The sequence below is a fragment of the Sciurus vulgaris genome (genome assembly GCF_902686455.1).
Source record: "Sciurus vulgaris genome assembly, chromosome: 18".
In the NCBI taxonomy this organism is placed as follows: Eukaryota; Metazoa; Chordata; class Mammalia; order Rodentia; family Sciuridae; genus Sciurus; species Sciurus vulgaris.
The window spans coordinates 34,474,702-34,491,122 of record NC_136479.1 but is presented as its reverse complement, the minus strand read 5'-3'; the positions used below and the strand labels follow the sequence as shown (position 1 = coordinate 34,491,122).

At 58.4% G+C, this 16,421-nt stretch overlaps 1 protein-coding gene across 3 annotated transcripts in view; it reads left to right on the top strand.

The window, feature by feature from the left end:
* SRRM3 (serine/arginine repetitive matrix 3) overlaps positions 1 to 15,557 on the top strand; it is a 53,613-nt gene extending 38,056 nt beyond the window's left edge. For 2 of the 3 annotated variants that reach the window (XM_079121644.1, XM_079121643.1), the window contains exons 10-15: positions 336 to 440; positions 788 to 965; positions 11,749 to 12,104; positions 12,533 to 12,757; positions 12,877 to 13,014; positions 15,015 to 15,557. In XM_079121644.1, the coding sequence (XP_078977770.1) occupies positions 336 to 440; positions 788 to 965; positions 11,749 to 12,104; positions 12,533 to 12,757; positions 12,877 to 13,014; positions 15,015 to 15,243 (1,231 nt within the window). In that variant the 3' untranslated portion in view covers positions 15,244 to 15,557. Of the gene's footprint in view, positions 1 to 335; positions 441 to 787; positions 966 to 10,722; positions 10,743 to 11,748; positions 12,105 to 12,532; positions 12,758 to 12,876; positions 13,015 to 15,014 lie in introns of all 3 variants that reach the window. The other variant, XM_079121645.1, reaches the window with a different exon arrangement.
* Positions 15,558 to 16,421: the final 864 nt, after the last annotated feature.

Below are 16,421 nucleotides of genomic sequence, written 5' to 3'. Positions count from 1 at the left end.
AGTCCAGGGTCCTTTCCAACCTAATCTTTGTGACCCCCTTCCCTCCCCACCCCCAAGTCACAAGAGCACCAGATGAGGGATGGCGAGATCTTTGGAAGCTGGGACTGCCTGGGGAAGAAGGCTCCTTTTCCAAACTCTCACACATGACCTTAGGGACCAGCTGGCCTCTGCCCCAGCACTAACCCCCTTTGGGTTAGCTTTGTAGGTGGCCACGGGGAGCGGGATCTGCAGTGGCCTCCATCAGACTTTCACCCGGTCCCTGCAGGCAGGTCAGGAAACCCCAGGGCTAAGGTGGGCAGAGCTCAGGCGCTGGCTGATTCCCCTCCCTCGCCCAGGCCTCACGCAGAGTCCCCGAACCGGAGATCCCACCGCCACAGCAGCGGCAGTTCTCCCAGCCCCTCGCTGTCCTCGCACTTCAGTGACTCCGGATCACCTGGCAGGTAGGCTTAACCCTGGGAGGGCTCAACGTGGGCGTCAGCTCGGCATTTCTTCCCCCTTTTTTGAGGGGTTGCGGGGAGGGAGTGTTGCAGATTAAGCACCCCCAGGCCTGGTTGGCAGGGCTGGTGGGCGGACATCAACTGATCAGTGGGTAGAAGTTGGCCAGGAGCGTTCAGGTGCCCACCTGCAGGAAGAGCTGAGGGTCCGCATACCTGAAGCAATGACAATCATGACACTGTGGCTAGTTCAGGTCCAAAGGGAGGGTGGGAGTGTCCCCACTGAATGCAGGGGAGCGGCCTCCTGCAGAGGGGGCGTCCCACGCGGGCTCCCCCATGCCCCCACCCCCCAGGCTGAGCCCCAAGCACCGAGACGATGGGCGGAAGACGGGCAGCCAGCGGTCCAGCGGGAGCCGGTCGCCTTCCCCGTCGGGCTGCAGTGAATGGGGGTCGCCCCAGCAGAACGGCGGCAGCAGGCAGCGGAGCGGAGCGCACCGTGGCCGCCCCGGCTCAGCGCACAGCCCGCCCGATGTACGTACGCTCGGTTTTTCGGAGGGGTCCCGCGCCGCGCGGGATGCGCCGTTCGGGGGTGGTGCGGTCGCCAGAGGGGCGGGGACACGAGTGTGTCAAAGGGGCGGGGCTGCTTCCTCCCTTCCCCTGCGCCCGCCGGCCCACACCTCGCCAAGGGCGTCGCGGCACCAGTCTCCAGGAGTGCCCGGGTTGTTGCGCCCACCTGGCCCTAGTGGCAGAGTGCGGGGGCCCTGCGAGCTTGGGCCACCCTTGAGCTTGGCGAACCGAAGGCCAGGCAGGGGCTGACCATCCAGGCACTCCGTTGGTACAGAACTGGGGAGGAACAAAGGTCTCTGCCTCCCCCCAGGCACACTGCGGGGAGCGGGAAGGGACGTTGGTAGGAGTCCGCAGTCAGGAACTGGAGTCAAGAACCCGGAGCGCCCTCGGACATCATGGGGGCCCAGATCCTCTCTCCCCGCCACCAAGCCCTTGCCCCTCTCTGAGCCCCTCCCCTGCCCCACTGCTCCTACTCGCCCCTCTACCTCTCTCAGGTCCCTTGCCCATCTCAGTCCCTGTGCCGCGACAAAACTGCATTTCTTAAAATCCCTGCGCCCCAGAGAATCTGCCTCTTCCGGGCACTGCCCACACGTGGACAGGTGTCTCAGATCTACTGTTCCACTTCCCACCGCCTGTCCCTCCTAAGACACTTCCCAGGTAGCCCACCCTCAGGGGCTCCCCACCAACACCGCCCACAAAACTGTCCTCACCTGACCTCCAGGAGGGACACAGTCACCTCCAGAGAGATAGGCGGGGGTGATGAAGGCAGGAGCTGGAGGATGGGCTGGCTGGGGTGAGGGTTCTCCCAGACCCTCGTGGCTTATAGAGTACAGGCTTGAGGCCCCTCAGAAAGACGGGGCAAACTCTGGGACCTGGGGTGGAGAGGCCTGCAGGCTCCTCCCCAGACCCACAGACTGCCCCATAAGCTGCAGCCAGAGGGGGAGAGCTGCTGCTCCACAGACCTCAGGTCTCAGCAGCGAACGTGTCCATGTTGGTCAGTTTTGTTTTGATTTTTGGCTATTTCCTTCCATCCCTTTCTTTTCTCAAACACCCTTCCCCTGCGGCCTCAGAGGAAAGGCAAGGGCAGCCGACTAAGGTCTCTTGACCTCAGTGTTGATTTTTACTGAAGGACATTACCTGTCTCTAGACTTTCCCACCTGGAAAAGATCCAGGCTCTTGGACTGGCTTCTGGGATGTGGTTGGGCCACAGGGGAAAGAGCTCATGAAGGCCCTGTATCTGCCTTGGCAGTGGGAGAGGGCATGCAAGGGTGGCTGAGGGTACCTGTGGCAGGGACAGCTACCACAGACCCTGGAGCTGATGGGGAAAGCCAGAAATGAGTGTGGCCACCCTCACATGCCTGAGCACAGTATGGTCATTCCTGTGACTCCTCAGTGCAGTGTAGTTGGCCGTGCTAAGACAGCCTGCTGAACCCCAAACGCCACCTCCTGGGGTCTCCTGAGAGACACAAGCACAGAATGTCTCAAACCAGGGTTGCAAACCCCTTCCCATTTCTGGTCCCTTCCCTGGCTCTGGAGTTCTGAGCAACTACCCCACCCTTACAAGAGTCCTGGGCTCCTGCATTCAAAACACCCCCATGGGCACTTGGGTGGGGAAGAGGACCTAGCCTTGGGGAGGGAGCCTCCGCAGCACCCAAATCTCTTCTCCCTCCCAAAAGTGGGTTCCGGGAGTGTTGGTGTGGCCCCAGGAGTGTCCCGGGTGCTGGTGCTTTCACACTGCTTGGAGCGTTGACCCCCAATCCTATTCCTATCTGAAGGCCTGGGAGATCTGGGGTCTTGAACATCTGGGTCTCTAACCTGCCCTCGCATCTCCTCCTTGCCTGAAAATACTTTTGGAGGAGTGAAATGAGGCCAATTCTTTCCCATCCAGAGAGGCGAGATGGGAGGCCAGGTGTCACAGACTAGACCATTAACAACAACTACCAAAAACTAAGTCTCTGGACCAAAGTCCTGGGGGTGGGATTCTTGGACGCTACCTTAAAAAAGAAAAAGAAAAAAAAAAAAAAAAAAAGAGAGAGAGAAACAAATGAAAAAAAAAGAAAAAAAGAAAGCAAAGCTCAACATTTTTTAACCCCGTCTATGTTTTTGTTTGTTTTTTAGCCTCCCATTTGAAACGTGGTAATATTGTGATTCCATTTCTTGTTTAGCCGGCAAGGGAAGAGGGTGGGGAAGTTTATGTCATTTTTCCTGTTATTTTGTTTTTGTTCCTATTTCCTTTTCCTTTCTGATTTCATTTTTCCTTGTGTAGCGTACAGAAATGCAAACTCTCTCTCTGGGTTGTTCCCCCCCACCCACCCCATCTCCTGTGTTGTTCTAGAATTTTGCTTTTGTGTGTGTTACTGTGGGAACCTTTCTTCCTAATGCAGAGATGGTTTTGAATTTTAAGTGAACATTAATCATATACATTTCTCTCTATACTTATTTTCCCCTCGTTATCAGAATTTAAAAGGGAAGATAATGCTAAGCAGAAATGATTTCCACACTGATTCCTGCCAAATCAACAGCAGCCTCCCCTCTCCTCAACCCCAGGGCACCCCAGGGCACACACTGGAACTGTTGCCACTTTTAAATTAACAACATGGGTGCTTCTTAGTCTGTAATAGAAACTTGGCAAGAAGCTGGAAAACCCAGCAAGGAAAAGAGACTTGCTTGTCCTGGGTCACCAGGGAGCTTCCCGGATCTCCCGTGACTCCTCAGTTCAGTTCAGGATGACAGGGATGGGCATGATGGGGGCCGGGAGGAACAGCTGCTTAGCCGTCAGCGGTCAGCGTCAGGTTTCAGGGTTTCAGATCCTTAGCAAACCCTGGGGAGGGTCTGAAGGCACCAGAGTTTAACTCAGGTACAGACTTCGAAGCCAGACACAAGGCCAAAGAACAATTCCTAATAGTCTTGAGACTGAGGCCGCCGAAGTGATTTCCATCTTAGGCAAGGGCTGAATCCAAAGGAATTTCTGGGAGAAAAAAAGACAAGGAGATTTCTGGGTTTCTGCTTACAGAAGGGGAAACTGCAATCAAGAGAGGTCAAGTTCACACAGCTTTATGCCCCTTCCCCACTGGGGATTGACCCACGGGCACTCCAAGACTACCACTGAGCTACATTCCCAGCCCTTTCTATTTTTTTAATTTGGATTGGTTTATTCATTTATTTATTTGGTATCAGGGATTGAACCAGGGGTGCTCAACCACAGAGCCACATCCCCAGCCCTTTTTATTTTTTTTTTAATTTTGAGACAGAATCTCACTAAGTTGCTGAGACTCGCTTTGAACTTTCGATCCTCCTGCCTCAGTCACCCAAGTAGTGGGGAATAGATGGAATCATAGGCATAGGCCACCGTGTCCAGCCAAATAGTTTTTTAGAGGCAAATCAAAAGTAGACCCAAGCCAGGCACTGTGGCACACACCTGTAATCCCAGTTGCTCAGGAGGCTGAGGCAGGAGGATCGCAAGTTCAAAGCTGGCCTCAGCAACTTAGCGAGACCCTAAGCAACTTAGTGAGGCCCTGTCTTAAAATAAAAATAAAAAGGGTTGGGGATGTGGCTCAGTGGTTAAGTACCCCTGGGTTCAGTTCCTACTGCCAAAAAAAAATGTAGACCCAAGCCCTCTGACCTCTAGACACTTTGTAGCAAGGTAGTAAATGGAAAGAACAGCCAGAAGCCCTGAGCAAGAGGCTGAGGATTTGGGGGAGGATGCTGGTTGTCTCAGCGCCAGCCTTCCCACACACAACCTCAGAGGTCTAGAGCATGTTCTATGTCCTCTCAACTCCCTGGGACTGGGGCCTGCCCACACTGAGGGGCCAGGGCACAGGTAGCCCCATGTTCCAGAAGCTCACTCTATTATGCTGCTTCAGTTACTCACTGCCCAGTTCACATACAGACAGGGAAACAGATAATTAGGCACAGAGAGGGAAGTGAGCCACTCAAGGACACACAGAGTGGGATGGAAGAGTAAGATGCCAAGCAGGGGACCTCATGGACCTCATGAGAAAATCCCTTTGGTCTGCTGCCACGTGGAACCTTTGCCAGACTCCCTCCAGCCTCTATGGGCAAGGCTGGTGCTAGCTTCACCCACTCAAGGTCCAACACCCTGGCCATGAAGGGTGTTCAGAGCCGCCCTCTTAGAAGTGGGGCCACCTTGACTTTGGCCTTGGCTCCATCTTTCTCTGGCATTAGAAGGGTCAAGGAAGGGCTCTGGGCTGTGTCTCAGTGGTAGAGTAGTCACTGCACGTGCACGAGGCCCTGGGTTTAGACCTCAGCACTGAAAAAGAAAAAAGTGTCAGGGAAGATTCAGAGGGGGCACCATTTGGTGACAGTGGCAGAGACATCTCTGCCCCACATTTCATTCCTCAGTGGGTGGCCTCCAGTGACCTCAACAAGAGGCGCCTTGGCCCACCCTGCCCTGCCTCCCCCAGGAGGAGCAGCGGCCACAGGCCACAGCTGCAGCAGGGCAGTCAGAATAGGAGGTGACGGCTCTGCATTTCTTCCAGGACGTGTCCCTTGTTTCCCAGGGCAAAGCCAGAAGGCAAGAGGGATGAATTTTGCTAAAATGGAGCCAGCATCCGCGGGCCAGGGCCTGGGGTTGATCTGAGCAGTCGCCCTCCCAGCTGAACCCATGGTTGTCTTCCCTTTTAAATGCACACCCGCCCTCCGCGCATCTGTCCACTCTGGCCTTGTGCAAACAGCTTCAGCTTCTCTTTCTTCTCTCGGTCTGGTCCACCTGTCTGTCTGCTTCTTTGTATCTGTTTCCTTCTGTCATTGTTTCTGTCCTTTCGTCTCTCTCCTCCCTCTCTCTGTCTCTCTGTGTCTGTCTGTCTCTCTTCCTCTCTGTCTCTCTCCCTGGGCAGGACCTCTCTCCCATGCTACTAGCATCTCTTTCGCCACCCTGTGATTCTGCTTCCATCAGCTGCTTCCTGCATGCCCTCTGGAAGGTTCTGTGGTGTAAGGAGTTAAGGAAAACTTGGCTATCAAAGCCTGTGGTTTTAAAAAAGTGAACAGAACGGGCTGGGCAAGAGCCCCCTCCCATCCCTGGGCCCAGACCCCCACCCCCACCCCCGGCTGCCCACCTGCTGGCTCAGAGGGGGAGTGCAGTCTCGCCACCGCCCTGGCTCCATTCTGCATTCCCAATGCGGAGACCTTCTTTTCTTTTTTATTATTGCATCCCGTCCCTGACCACTGAGAAGGTAGGTATCCCGGCTCCGCTGTGCGCTCTCCCGCTCCATCTCAGACAAGCCCCGCCACTCTGCTTGGTTTGAATGTGGTTTTCTTTCTCTCTCTCTCTCTCTCTCTCTCTCTCTCTCAACCTGGCTCCGGTTGGTTTTCTCTTCCTCCCTTTTCTTTATTTGAGTGACTACTCATTTGTAACCCGCACTTTCTCCAAATGAGCTGCAAATCTGTGTCTCCTGGTTTGTCGTTTGGTTTTCTTCAACGCCCCGCCCCCCATGCCTCTCCTAGTTCATCTCGCCTCCTTTCCTCCTTCCTCTTCCTCTCCGAGCCCTCTGCCCGCCCCAGCCCCCTCCGTCCCCCTCTTTTCCATTCTGTTGTCCGAATGCATTTCTGTGTGGTGTAGCATCCAAGTGTGTGTCCCCTCTGGAACTGTGCGCTGCGGTGGAGCCAATTTGATTTCTGTTGTCTGGAGTAGCTTCTAATCCCCTCCCCTTCATCCTTGCCAGTCCCTGGGGCTTCAGTCACCCCTGGCCTTCGGGGTCCTCCTGGGCAATAGGCAATGGTAGAGCCAATGCGCTGGGCCTCTTGACCTCCGGATCCTGGAGGAAGTTTTGACTGAGGTCAGGCACAAGCAAAGAGCCCTGGTCAGGGTGACTGCACCAGGCTCAGTGCAGGTCCTATACTGGCAGGAGGATGGAACTTGGGGGTAGGAGCCACAGGGCTCTGGGCACCCACAGGCACTAGGATTGAGCTCCATCTTTTGGGTGTGATGGTAGAGTAACTTCAGGGGGGGAGTGGACTGGAAGCAGCTGCAGGACTTTGAGGACCTATTTGGCAAAGTCTCCGCAGGGCGACTTGGGGGATGAGGTGGACTCTTAGCTCACTTTCCCCTGCCTGGGCCACTAACCAACTTGGACAGCCCTCCCCCCAACTCCCCAGCATCCTTTCATCTTCTGAATCCAAGCAGCTTAATGATGTCCATTGGTGAAGAATGATCCAGAAGGGACAGTCACTAGGGGCCAGGGTCCCCCAAGGGGTCGAGGTAGAACCAGGCTTAGGGCCTGAGACTTGTGGCTCTCCTCACAGTGCTCATTCGGCCACACTGAGGGTAGCAAGTCAGAAGTAGGCCTTTGGGGACCCCAGAAGGGGCTACAGAAATGTGGTGTCCCAGCCATCCACTGTGAGGCCTCAGGGGGCCTCCAGCCTCAGCTCTGAAAAGGGAAGGCCTGGCTGTTCCTCCCCACCCCACACCTATCCAGGGCCGGTGCTGGGTGCTCACCCACTCAGAACATTCTTGCAGGCCTGGGTGGTGCCAGGAGGGGGACAATATGGTTGTTCTTCCTGAGGGAGACGTGCTGCTAGTCGGACAGGGGCAGTGTCCCAGCCTGGTGGGGCCTGGAGGCTCCATCCTGCAGGATGGTCTCAGGTGCCCAGGACCCCACGAGAGGGATGGTGAACACTGAGGGAGAGGCCAGTGGGTGTCTGAGCCCTGTGGGGAGCAGGCATGAGCATCCAGGTGCTTCCTATCATTGCCCCTCAGAGTCCCAGGATCAGGTGAGCACACCATCCCTCTCTGCATCCTTCCATGGCCTCTTCCCCTCAAGTTTTTCTTACAGGAGCCAAAGAAAAATGTCAGCTAGCAAGTGGTAGCAGGGTCAGAGCCTCCAAGGCAGGGCCCCCCATCTGCCATTCACCTGCATGCTAAGCAAATTGGCAGAGGCCCTCCTGTGTGCCAGGCCCCTGCTGGGTGTCTTTGCCAGGAGAGGAGCAGGCAAACCTGGGTTTGTGGTCCCCAGCCCTCAGGCTGGAAGCCTGGCAGAGCCCTCTTCTTGTCCAGCGGAAGCCCTGGAGTTCAGGTGGGCAGCGCCCATTCACCGCAGTGGCCCCAGCCCTGGCACAGCCTGGTCCCCATCCACACAGAAGGAAGCGAGAGCTGCTGTGAGATCACAGAGGAGTGACCCCGACTCCATAGAAGCCGCGAGAGGCTGGGCAGCCTGGAGCTGAGGGCAGAGGAGCCATGGGCCCGAGCCAGGCTGCTGTGGGAGGCGGGAGGAGGAGGGGAGAGGAGGCTCAGGCAAGAGGGAGGAAGGAAGGGAGGAAGGAAGGAAGCACTACGAAGGGAAGAAAAAGAAAAAAGAGCAGGCTTCCTAGAAGTCACTGGGGGGGTCTCTAGACCCCACTGTGCCATCCAGCTGTGGAGTAAGGAATCCCATGGGGTCTGGCCTCCCCTCTTCCTTCAACTTGGGAAAAGAATGAGACCTAGATACTGAGGATGCTGCTCAGCCTCTGGCAGATCCTGGTGATCCTGTTACTGAGGACTTCAGGAAGAAGCGGTGTGGGGCACACGCCTGTGATCCCAGCCACATGGGAGGCTGAGGCAGGAGGCCAGCCTGAGCCACTTAGCAGGGACCCTGTTCAAAATCAAAGGGGCTGGGGATGTAGCCCAGTGGTAAAGTGCTCAATCCCCGGTACCAGGGAGGCAAGAAAAGAGGATTTCTGGAGGGATGGTGAGAAGGACCTGTGTGGCCTGAGAGTTGCCCTGCCTCCCCACCCCTGGGAAAGCTCTATCTGCCACAGTACCCAGTAACACTTTACCATCCTTTGCCTCCTGGGCCTCTGGGGTCACCTCTAAGAGGCCCCAGGCCTTCCTGCACTGCTCTGACCCTGTTAATCTGTGAGGGTACCATATTTCACAATTCCTTTATAGGCCAACTGGGCAGAGACTCCAGTTACCCGCTTTTTACCAGTGGGGAAACTGAGACCCTCCCCCCACAGTAAGGTCACTTACAAAAAGCCTCATAGCAAACTTGAATCCCCTTGAACCCAAGATATCTCACTTTGCCAATTACTATCACTTTGGGCTGGGACAGGCCAGTTGTTTGGAGGAGATGAAAGGGATGTGGGCGGAGCTCAGGTTGCAAGACTTACCAAGCAGGAAGTGTCCAGCTCAGCCCAGGGGCCCTGGCCCAGAGGCTTGGACCCCGAGGTTGGGGCAGCCCCACTGTTGGGTGTAACCTCTAACCCACACGGCATCTCATTTCCAGCCCGACAGTGGGCAGATGAGAGGGTTCTGCCTATCTGTGGGAAGGAACATAATGGCCTTGATCTTCCTCTCCCTGCTGCTGGTACCTTCCCTTGAGTTCAAAGTTGCTGGCTCAGATCCAGATTCTGGTTTGGAACCATGATTCACATCCGGGTCCTGACTCCTAAGTACTCTGCCCGCTCACCTTGATGCCTTGACCAGAGTAGCAAGTGGAGGTGTTGAAAGAGGGTGCCAGTGTCCACCTGGGCTGTGGGCTACCCGGCATTGCTTCCTGAGGCTCCCTCACCTGGTATCTGTTCACTTTGACCATCCAGGGCATAGGGCACATTTAAGGGACCTGGAGACATCTTTCTCATTTGCCTCCTCTTGAGGGAAAAGAAAGTTGAACAAGAGAAGCCAGGTCTGGGGCGTGGGAGTGGCGAGGCCCCACTGGAGGGAGGATGGAACTGCCATCTCACAGGGGCTACGGCTGAACAACCCAACCTCAGCTCTGTTAGCCGAGGGTGAGGGCTGAGCAGGGGATCAGGAGAGCCAAGTTGCCTGCAGGTCATATGCACTCTGCCCACCTAGGCCTGCCTCTGCCCCGAGTGGGACGCCAGCCTCCCCCAGAGAGGTCTTCATGGCCCCATTGACTTTGGGCATGACTCTCACGAGCTGTGGCTGGTGTCCCTTGCTGCTTCAGGCACCAATCACTAGCTGGCTGTGCCTGTTCACCAACGGTTCACATCCTGGCTCCACCTGCCTCTGAGGGCAATTCTTCCTCAGCAAGGGGAACTGACCCTTTACTAGCTGCCAAACTGGTGTTAAGGAACTAAACCAGATACCAAGTCAGCCCTGGAGGGGCTCAAAGTCGAGTTGGTAGTGGTGCCTGGGGAGGTGGTGGGGAAAGGCCTACAAGCAAACAAGCATCATCAACTCTTCTGACATGGGGGCCCAAGGACAGGAGGAGGGGTCAGTTTCCAGTGAGTTCCGGTCAGAGAGAGGGGTGGGGAGGGTGGTCCAGGTCACACAGAGAATCCTAGAACATTTGCCCTGGAAGAGACATCAGGAAGCAAAAGTCAACCTACTCGTTTTGTGGATGGGGAAACTGAGGCCCAGGTTGTGAAAGTTGACTTGGACAGTGTCCCTTGATGAGGTAGTGGCAGGCTCTAAAACCTCTGGTCCCCAGCCACGGCCCTTTTGACGGTACCAGGTGCCCTTTCTGGTTTTCTATATCCTGAGCCCCATGTCCTAACTCTACTTTTGGAAAAAAAAAAAAAAGAAAGAAAGAAAAAGAAAACACTTTGGCATCTCTACCTGGCAGTCAGCCAAGAGGTGCCCAGTGGCCTGGGGAGCCCTGCGCTGCTGGTTCTCCCTACAGAGGCAGCATGGCCTCTTCTCAGGCCGAGAGTGGGGTGGTGGCGTTTCTCTCTCTCTCTCTATCTCTCTTGCATTTTTGTGAATCTAATGATGAACTTATGCTACCACGCTTTTCCCTTCTCTTACACACCTTACCTACTAAAGGAGGAAGTGCCACTTTCTTGGTAAGTGGACGTTAACCAAGAGGGACTTAAAATCAGAACTGTAAAAAAAAAAAAAAAGAAAGAAAAGAAAAAAAAAAAGAAAAGAAAAGAAAAGAAAAAGGAAAAGAAAAGAGAGAAACAGAAAGACAGTCGGGTGCTACTGACAGCTCCAGAGCTCTCTGCAGGGCCGGAAAACAAAGAAAAATATTAACAGAAAACTGTCAGGTTCCCCAGGAGATCATTGGTTTTGAGTTTGGTATCTAATGACATTTGTGGATTTTTGGTTGGTTTTTTTTTTTTTTTTTTTTTTCTTTCTGTTTTTCCTCCCTTTCTTCGGTTCAGTTTTGAGTTCAGTTGTCCCGCCCCGCCCCTCCCCCATCTGTGTGCCGTGTGACCCCTCCATCTCCTTTGCCCACCCCCTTGCGCTGGGGGGCCTGGCCTGGTGGGCTGGCCCTGGCCGGGCCTCCCGGTGCCGCCCTCTCTCTTCTCTCTGCCGGGAATCGTCCGTCCCATGCGGGGTCAATGCCAGCCCCGGTGCCCGTCCTAGAGCCCCCTCCCCTGCAGCCCCCCCACCGCTCCGTCCCTCTTGTGTTTTGCATGCCGAGAATCCTGCATGAGCTGCACTGTTGAGGCCAGAAGGTGGACACTCAGAGAGGCAGAGGCAGGGCAGGCGCGGGGAACCGTGTGTGCGATGCTCCGGGACTGGCAAGCCCTCGGCCTGGGCCCGGTGACAGCCCTTTCTCCTTTTCTCCCCCCACCCCGCCCGCCCGCTCTCGCCCTCACTCTCTCGCTCTCTCGCTGGCTCTGTCCTCTGCCTGTCTTCGACTTTCCCTCTCTGCTTCTCTCACGTCTCCCTGGCACTGTCCCTGTCTCTCTCGCTCGCTCTCGCTCTCTCTCTCTCTGTCTCTCTCCCTCCCTCTCCTCTCCATCCTCGATCTCGCCATTTCCACCTTGCTGCGCTGTCTCCCCGGCCCATCCCTCCCCGCCTCTGCCTCTGTCCGTCGCCCTCTCTGCCTCTCTCCCTCAGAAGCCCAGCTCGCCCTCGCCCAGGGCCCGCGACAAGGCTGCGGCCGCGGCGCCCACGCCGCCCGCGCGGGGGAAGGACAGCCCGAGCCCGCGATCCGCGCCGTCGTCGCAGGGCCGCGGAGGCCGCGCGGCGGGCGGGGCGAGGCGGCGGCGGCGGCGGCGGCGGCGGCGGCGCTCGCGGTCCTCGGCGTCCGCACCGCGCCGCAGGGGCCGCCGGCGCGCCCGGCCCGCGCCGCCCCGGGGCTCGTCGCGCTCGCTCAGCAGGGCCCACTCCAGCAGCGACTCGGGCGGTGGCGGCGCCCCGGGCCCCGGGCCCGAGCCGGGCTCCGAGCGAGGCCACGGCGGACACGGGAAACGGTGAGCTCCCCCTGCTCCATCGCCCGCCCGCGCTCGCCGAGCACTCCACCCAGGGGCTCCCCACTCCTCGGTCGCCCTCCTGGGCGCGCAGCCCCCGTCCACCCTCCAGCGGAGGTGGCCCTCCCTCCTGGGCCGCCCGGCTCCCCGCACTGATCCCAACGCCCCCACGGAACTCCCTCCCCGCCACTGATCCAAAACCCCAGGGAGCACTGTCGCCCTGCCGAACTCCCCGACGGATCCCTGGATCACCCCGCCCCAGCCCAGGAGCGCTCTCCCCGTCCACAGGGTTGGCGCACTGATCACTCTCCCCAAACCCGAGCAACCTCCGCTCCGCACTGACTCCTCCCCTCCTTACTTAGCTCCTCCCCATAGGACGCCCCCCGCGCCCCGCCGGCCACCGAACCCCCTCCCTGTGCTCCCTCCTCCAGGGCGAAGGAGCGGCCCGCGCGCCCGCGGCCGGCCAGCACCTCGCCGTCCCCCGACCCGCACAGCAGGCGCGGCGGCCCGGAAGGGAAGAGCTCGTCGCGCAGCCCGGGTGCCCACCCCCGGTCCTGGAGCTCCAGCCGCTCGCCCTCTAAATCCCGCTCGCGCTCGGCGGAGAAGAGGGCCCGCAGCCCCAGTCGCTCGCCGTCGCCCAAGAAAACCCTCGGCCGGTGAGTGCCCGCCCGCCCCGCAGAGGTCGTGGACGCGACCCGGGGCGCTGGCTGCAGGGGACCCTGCTGGGGGAGCCGGGCGGCCCGGCCACGTCGCTCACCTCGGGCCGGCCCCACAGGGACAAAGACGGAGAGGGCCGCACGAGGCACGCAGAGGCCGAGGCCGCCCGCGCTCGGCGCCGCTCGCGCAGCTACTCGCCCATCCGCAAGCGGCGCCGCGACTCGCCCAGCTTCATGGAGCCGCGGCGCATCACCAGGTATGGAGGGGCTGGAGGGCGTGGGAGCGCGGCCAGGGCCACTGACCCGAGTCAGTGACCAATGACCTCGGGGATGAGGTTTCACCAGCCCGGCCTGGGGACCTTCTCCAATGACCAACTGGAACCTGGTGCAGGGCGGGGAAGGGGCCACAGTGACAGGAGCGGAGGTGGGTTCAGTGATGGGAAAAGGATCCACCCAGGAAAGGGCTGGGGTGCTGGGATGAGAGACAGGTGGAGCAGCTTCCTCAGAAGGAAAGGTCCCCAGCGGGGCCCGAAGGTCCATGGAGGGCAGGAAGCTCTGTACTTGAGTCTGAGTGGGTGACAGCAGACATGAAGTTCAGCTCTGGAAGGTCCAGCCATCCCTCTGGAGCCAGTTCTTCCTGCCCCACACCTGCCTCCGGGCAATAATGTCTCCTTTTCTCCTTCATCTCAAGGTCCAGTCTGCTGAGTGGCCTGTGGCCAGCCTGGGGGCCAGGTGGACCCCTCTCCACAGGCTGCCAGGGAGATGCCATGTGAGCTGGTCTGGCTCCGGTCAGCTGTCTGTCTGTCTGCCTCTCCTTTTCTCACTAACCTCCCAACCCCTGGGGAATTGGAGGAGGGGGCACAGCAGTGTGGTCTCTGGGGCAGCTGTGGAGGAACCCTGGGCAGCCCAGGAATGCTGTGCCCAGGATATGTAAGGCTGGTTAAGCAGAAGCCATGATCAGAGCGCCTCTGCTAGGATGGGAGGGGCCTGGGCCTGGGTCTCCAGATGACATTGTGGTCTGTCTTTGTTAAAGTCACCCTTAAGCCTTGAAATTGGCCTGGCATGAGTGCAGAATTACTGACAGTCTGAACCCAGTTCTGCTGCTCCCTTGGGCAGCCTGGGGAGACCAGCATGCCTCTCTGGGTCCCCGTTGCCATGTGTACCCATAACCATTCCAACTCCGCCTGAGCTGATTCTCAAACTTATTCTTCCTGGTCCTGGAGGGAGGAGAGGGCTTTGCCTCCTCCCCCACCCCAGAGCTAGAGGCCAGACTGCTAAGCTTGGGACACTCAGACAGTTCACACCCACCACCGGTAGGCTGGAGGTCCTAAGGCAAGCAGACCCTCTACACCTCCCATGGCCCCCATCTCAGCCCCCTCCCAGTGCCTCCTCCTCCCACTAACTCACACCTGTTTCTTCTTCAGAATTAACCCTGCGATGGGACACTAGCCCTCTTAACGGCTCCCTTTTCTTTTCTCTGGGTCACAGCCTCCTGCCTTCAAACTAACTCCGGGCCAGCGGGCGGTAGCTGAGTGAAGAGTGGGCGCCAGTAGGGTTGGGTCAGGCCTTGGGCACAGCAGCAGTGGCCAGGGTCTCCTTCTTGTTCCCTTTGAGTTACCTGAAAAGCCCAAATTCTTGTTTCCACAGGTGACAGAGAGGTAGAGTTGGCCATATTCACAAAGAAGCCATGCCAAGGGGGCTCAGCAGAAGAGGGCTTGCCTTGCGCGTGATACAGGTTCCACCCCCTCACATTTACGTGCAGTTGCACACAGGCACACACAGGACTCCACATGGCTCTGTTCAAAGTTTCATTCAAAGCTGGGTGTAGACCTGTAATCCCAGGATTTGGGAGGCTGAGGCGGGAGTTCAAGGCCAGCCTCAGCAACTTAGTGAGACACTGTCTCGAAATACAAGTTTTTAAAAAGGGGTTGGGGATGTGGCTCAGAGCACTCCTGGGCTCAATCCCCAGGTCCCCTTCAAAAACGTTTCATTCATTCCACAAATATTATTAGCCATACTCAGGTCAGGCAGAAACTTGGGCTCCTTTCCAGGCAGACAGGTGAGAAAACCAAATGATCGGCATGGTGTTGGCAAGTGATTCCAATTCTATTTGGAGGGTGTGGATGGCTCTAAGGCCAGGGCTCAGGGGAAACTGAGGCAGGAAGCCCTGGCCACTGCTGGAGGGGCTCCGGGTCTGAGTGAGCCCAGAAGGGGCAGAGCCCTGGCTGACCTGTCATCCCCTCTTCCTTCCCGGCAGCGCCCGGAAGCGTCCCATCCCCTACTACCGGCCCAGCCCCTCCTCTTCCTCCAGCTGCCTGAGCAGCGACTACTCAAGCAGGAGTCCCAGCCGCAGCCCCAGCCCGGGCCACAGCCACGGAAGCTACAGCAGCCACAGTCGCGGGACCCGCAGCCGCACACGCAGCCCCTCCCGGACCCCCAGTCCCAGCTACCAAAGCCGGAGCAGCTCTGAGAGTGGGGGTTTCTGAGCCCAGACAGACCCAGCTTAGGGTCCCCTGGCGCAGGGAGAGGCCAGGCCCCAGGACCTGGAGCGGGGGTGGGTTGTGCCCCCCACAGCAACAAAGAAGTCCCGGGGCCAGCATGTGGGCAGATGGGACCAGGGAAGACCCTGAGGGCCGGTGACCTGCCCATAGGAGGAGCCAGATTGTGCTGCTCAGAAAGGGTGCCCACCCCCACCTCCTGCCCACCCTTCATGTCCAGGGAACAAAGAGCCGTTTCGAACACAGGGATCACCCTGCCCACTTCCTGCTTCATGCCAGCCACCAGGCTGGGGACCACTGCCAGAGAATGGCACCGTCCACAGTCTGCTGTGTCACCTCAGCCCATAGGCCCAGGCACATCTTGGAAGGTGCCAGACCTCCTCTCCCTACCCCTCCTCTCTCTCTCTCTCACTGGGTGGACGAGGAGGTATACAGCAAGCTGAATCTAAGCTAGACAGAAGGAAGAATGGCCTAACTCTTGGTGCACCACCATAGGCTGAAGAGGAGGACCCTGGCTGAGGGCTGGTGGCTGGTCCCATGGCCTCCCCAAACCTCTCCCCTGGCCCAGGAGGGCCCAGACTGGGCAGTCCCCAGCCTCAGGTGCCATCTCTCCAGGCCAGGCTCTTCCCTCAGGTCCTCGTCCCAGCCCTGGGCCAAATCACACCAGCCAGGCCTTCCGGGGCGACTGAGGTGGGGGATGCAGACCACATCTTCATCTGATCCTGAGGTCAGAGAGGGTCGGATCAGGAGGTGCAAGATGGAGAGGCGGGAGACGGCACAGGAATATGTGACCACGGGCAAAACAGCACAGTCGGGTGACCAGACTGGCCACGGGGAGCTGGGAGGGATGGGAGACAGGTCGGCAGCACTGGCGCCACCAAGAGGAGGGCAGCATGTGCGCGTCTGGGACGACAGCACAGAGTCACAGGCTTAGGGAAATGTCTGCGGTCCCTCGGGGTCTGCCCAGGGAAGGCCTCCTCCCGGGCTCCCAGGGAGGGGTGGCGAAGCCCTTGGAGGGCGGCCAGGCTCTGAGCCCAGGGCCCTGCCGCGGCACCAGCAGGGACGCAGGCCCCCAGTCCTCTTCTGCAGCTCCCAGCCCCCTCCTCCTGGGGCCCTCAGGGATCTCACAACGTCTTCCTTGGCCCAAGAGGGCAGATGCCCTGGGC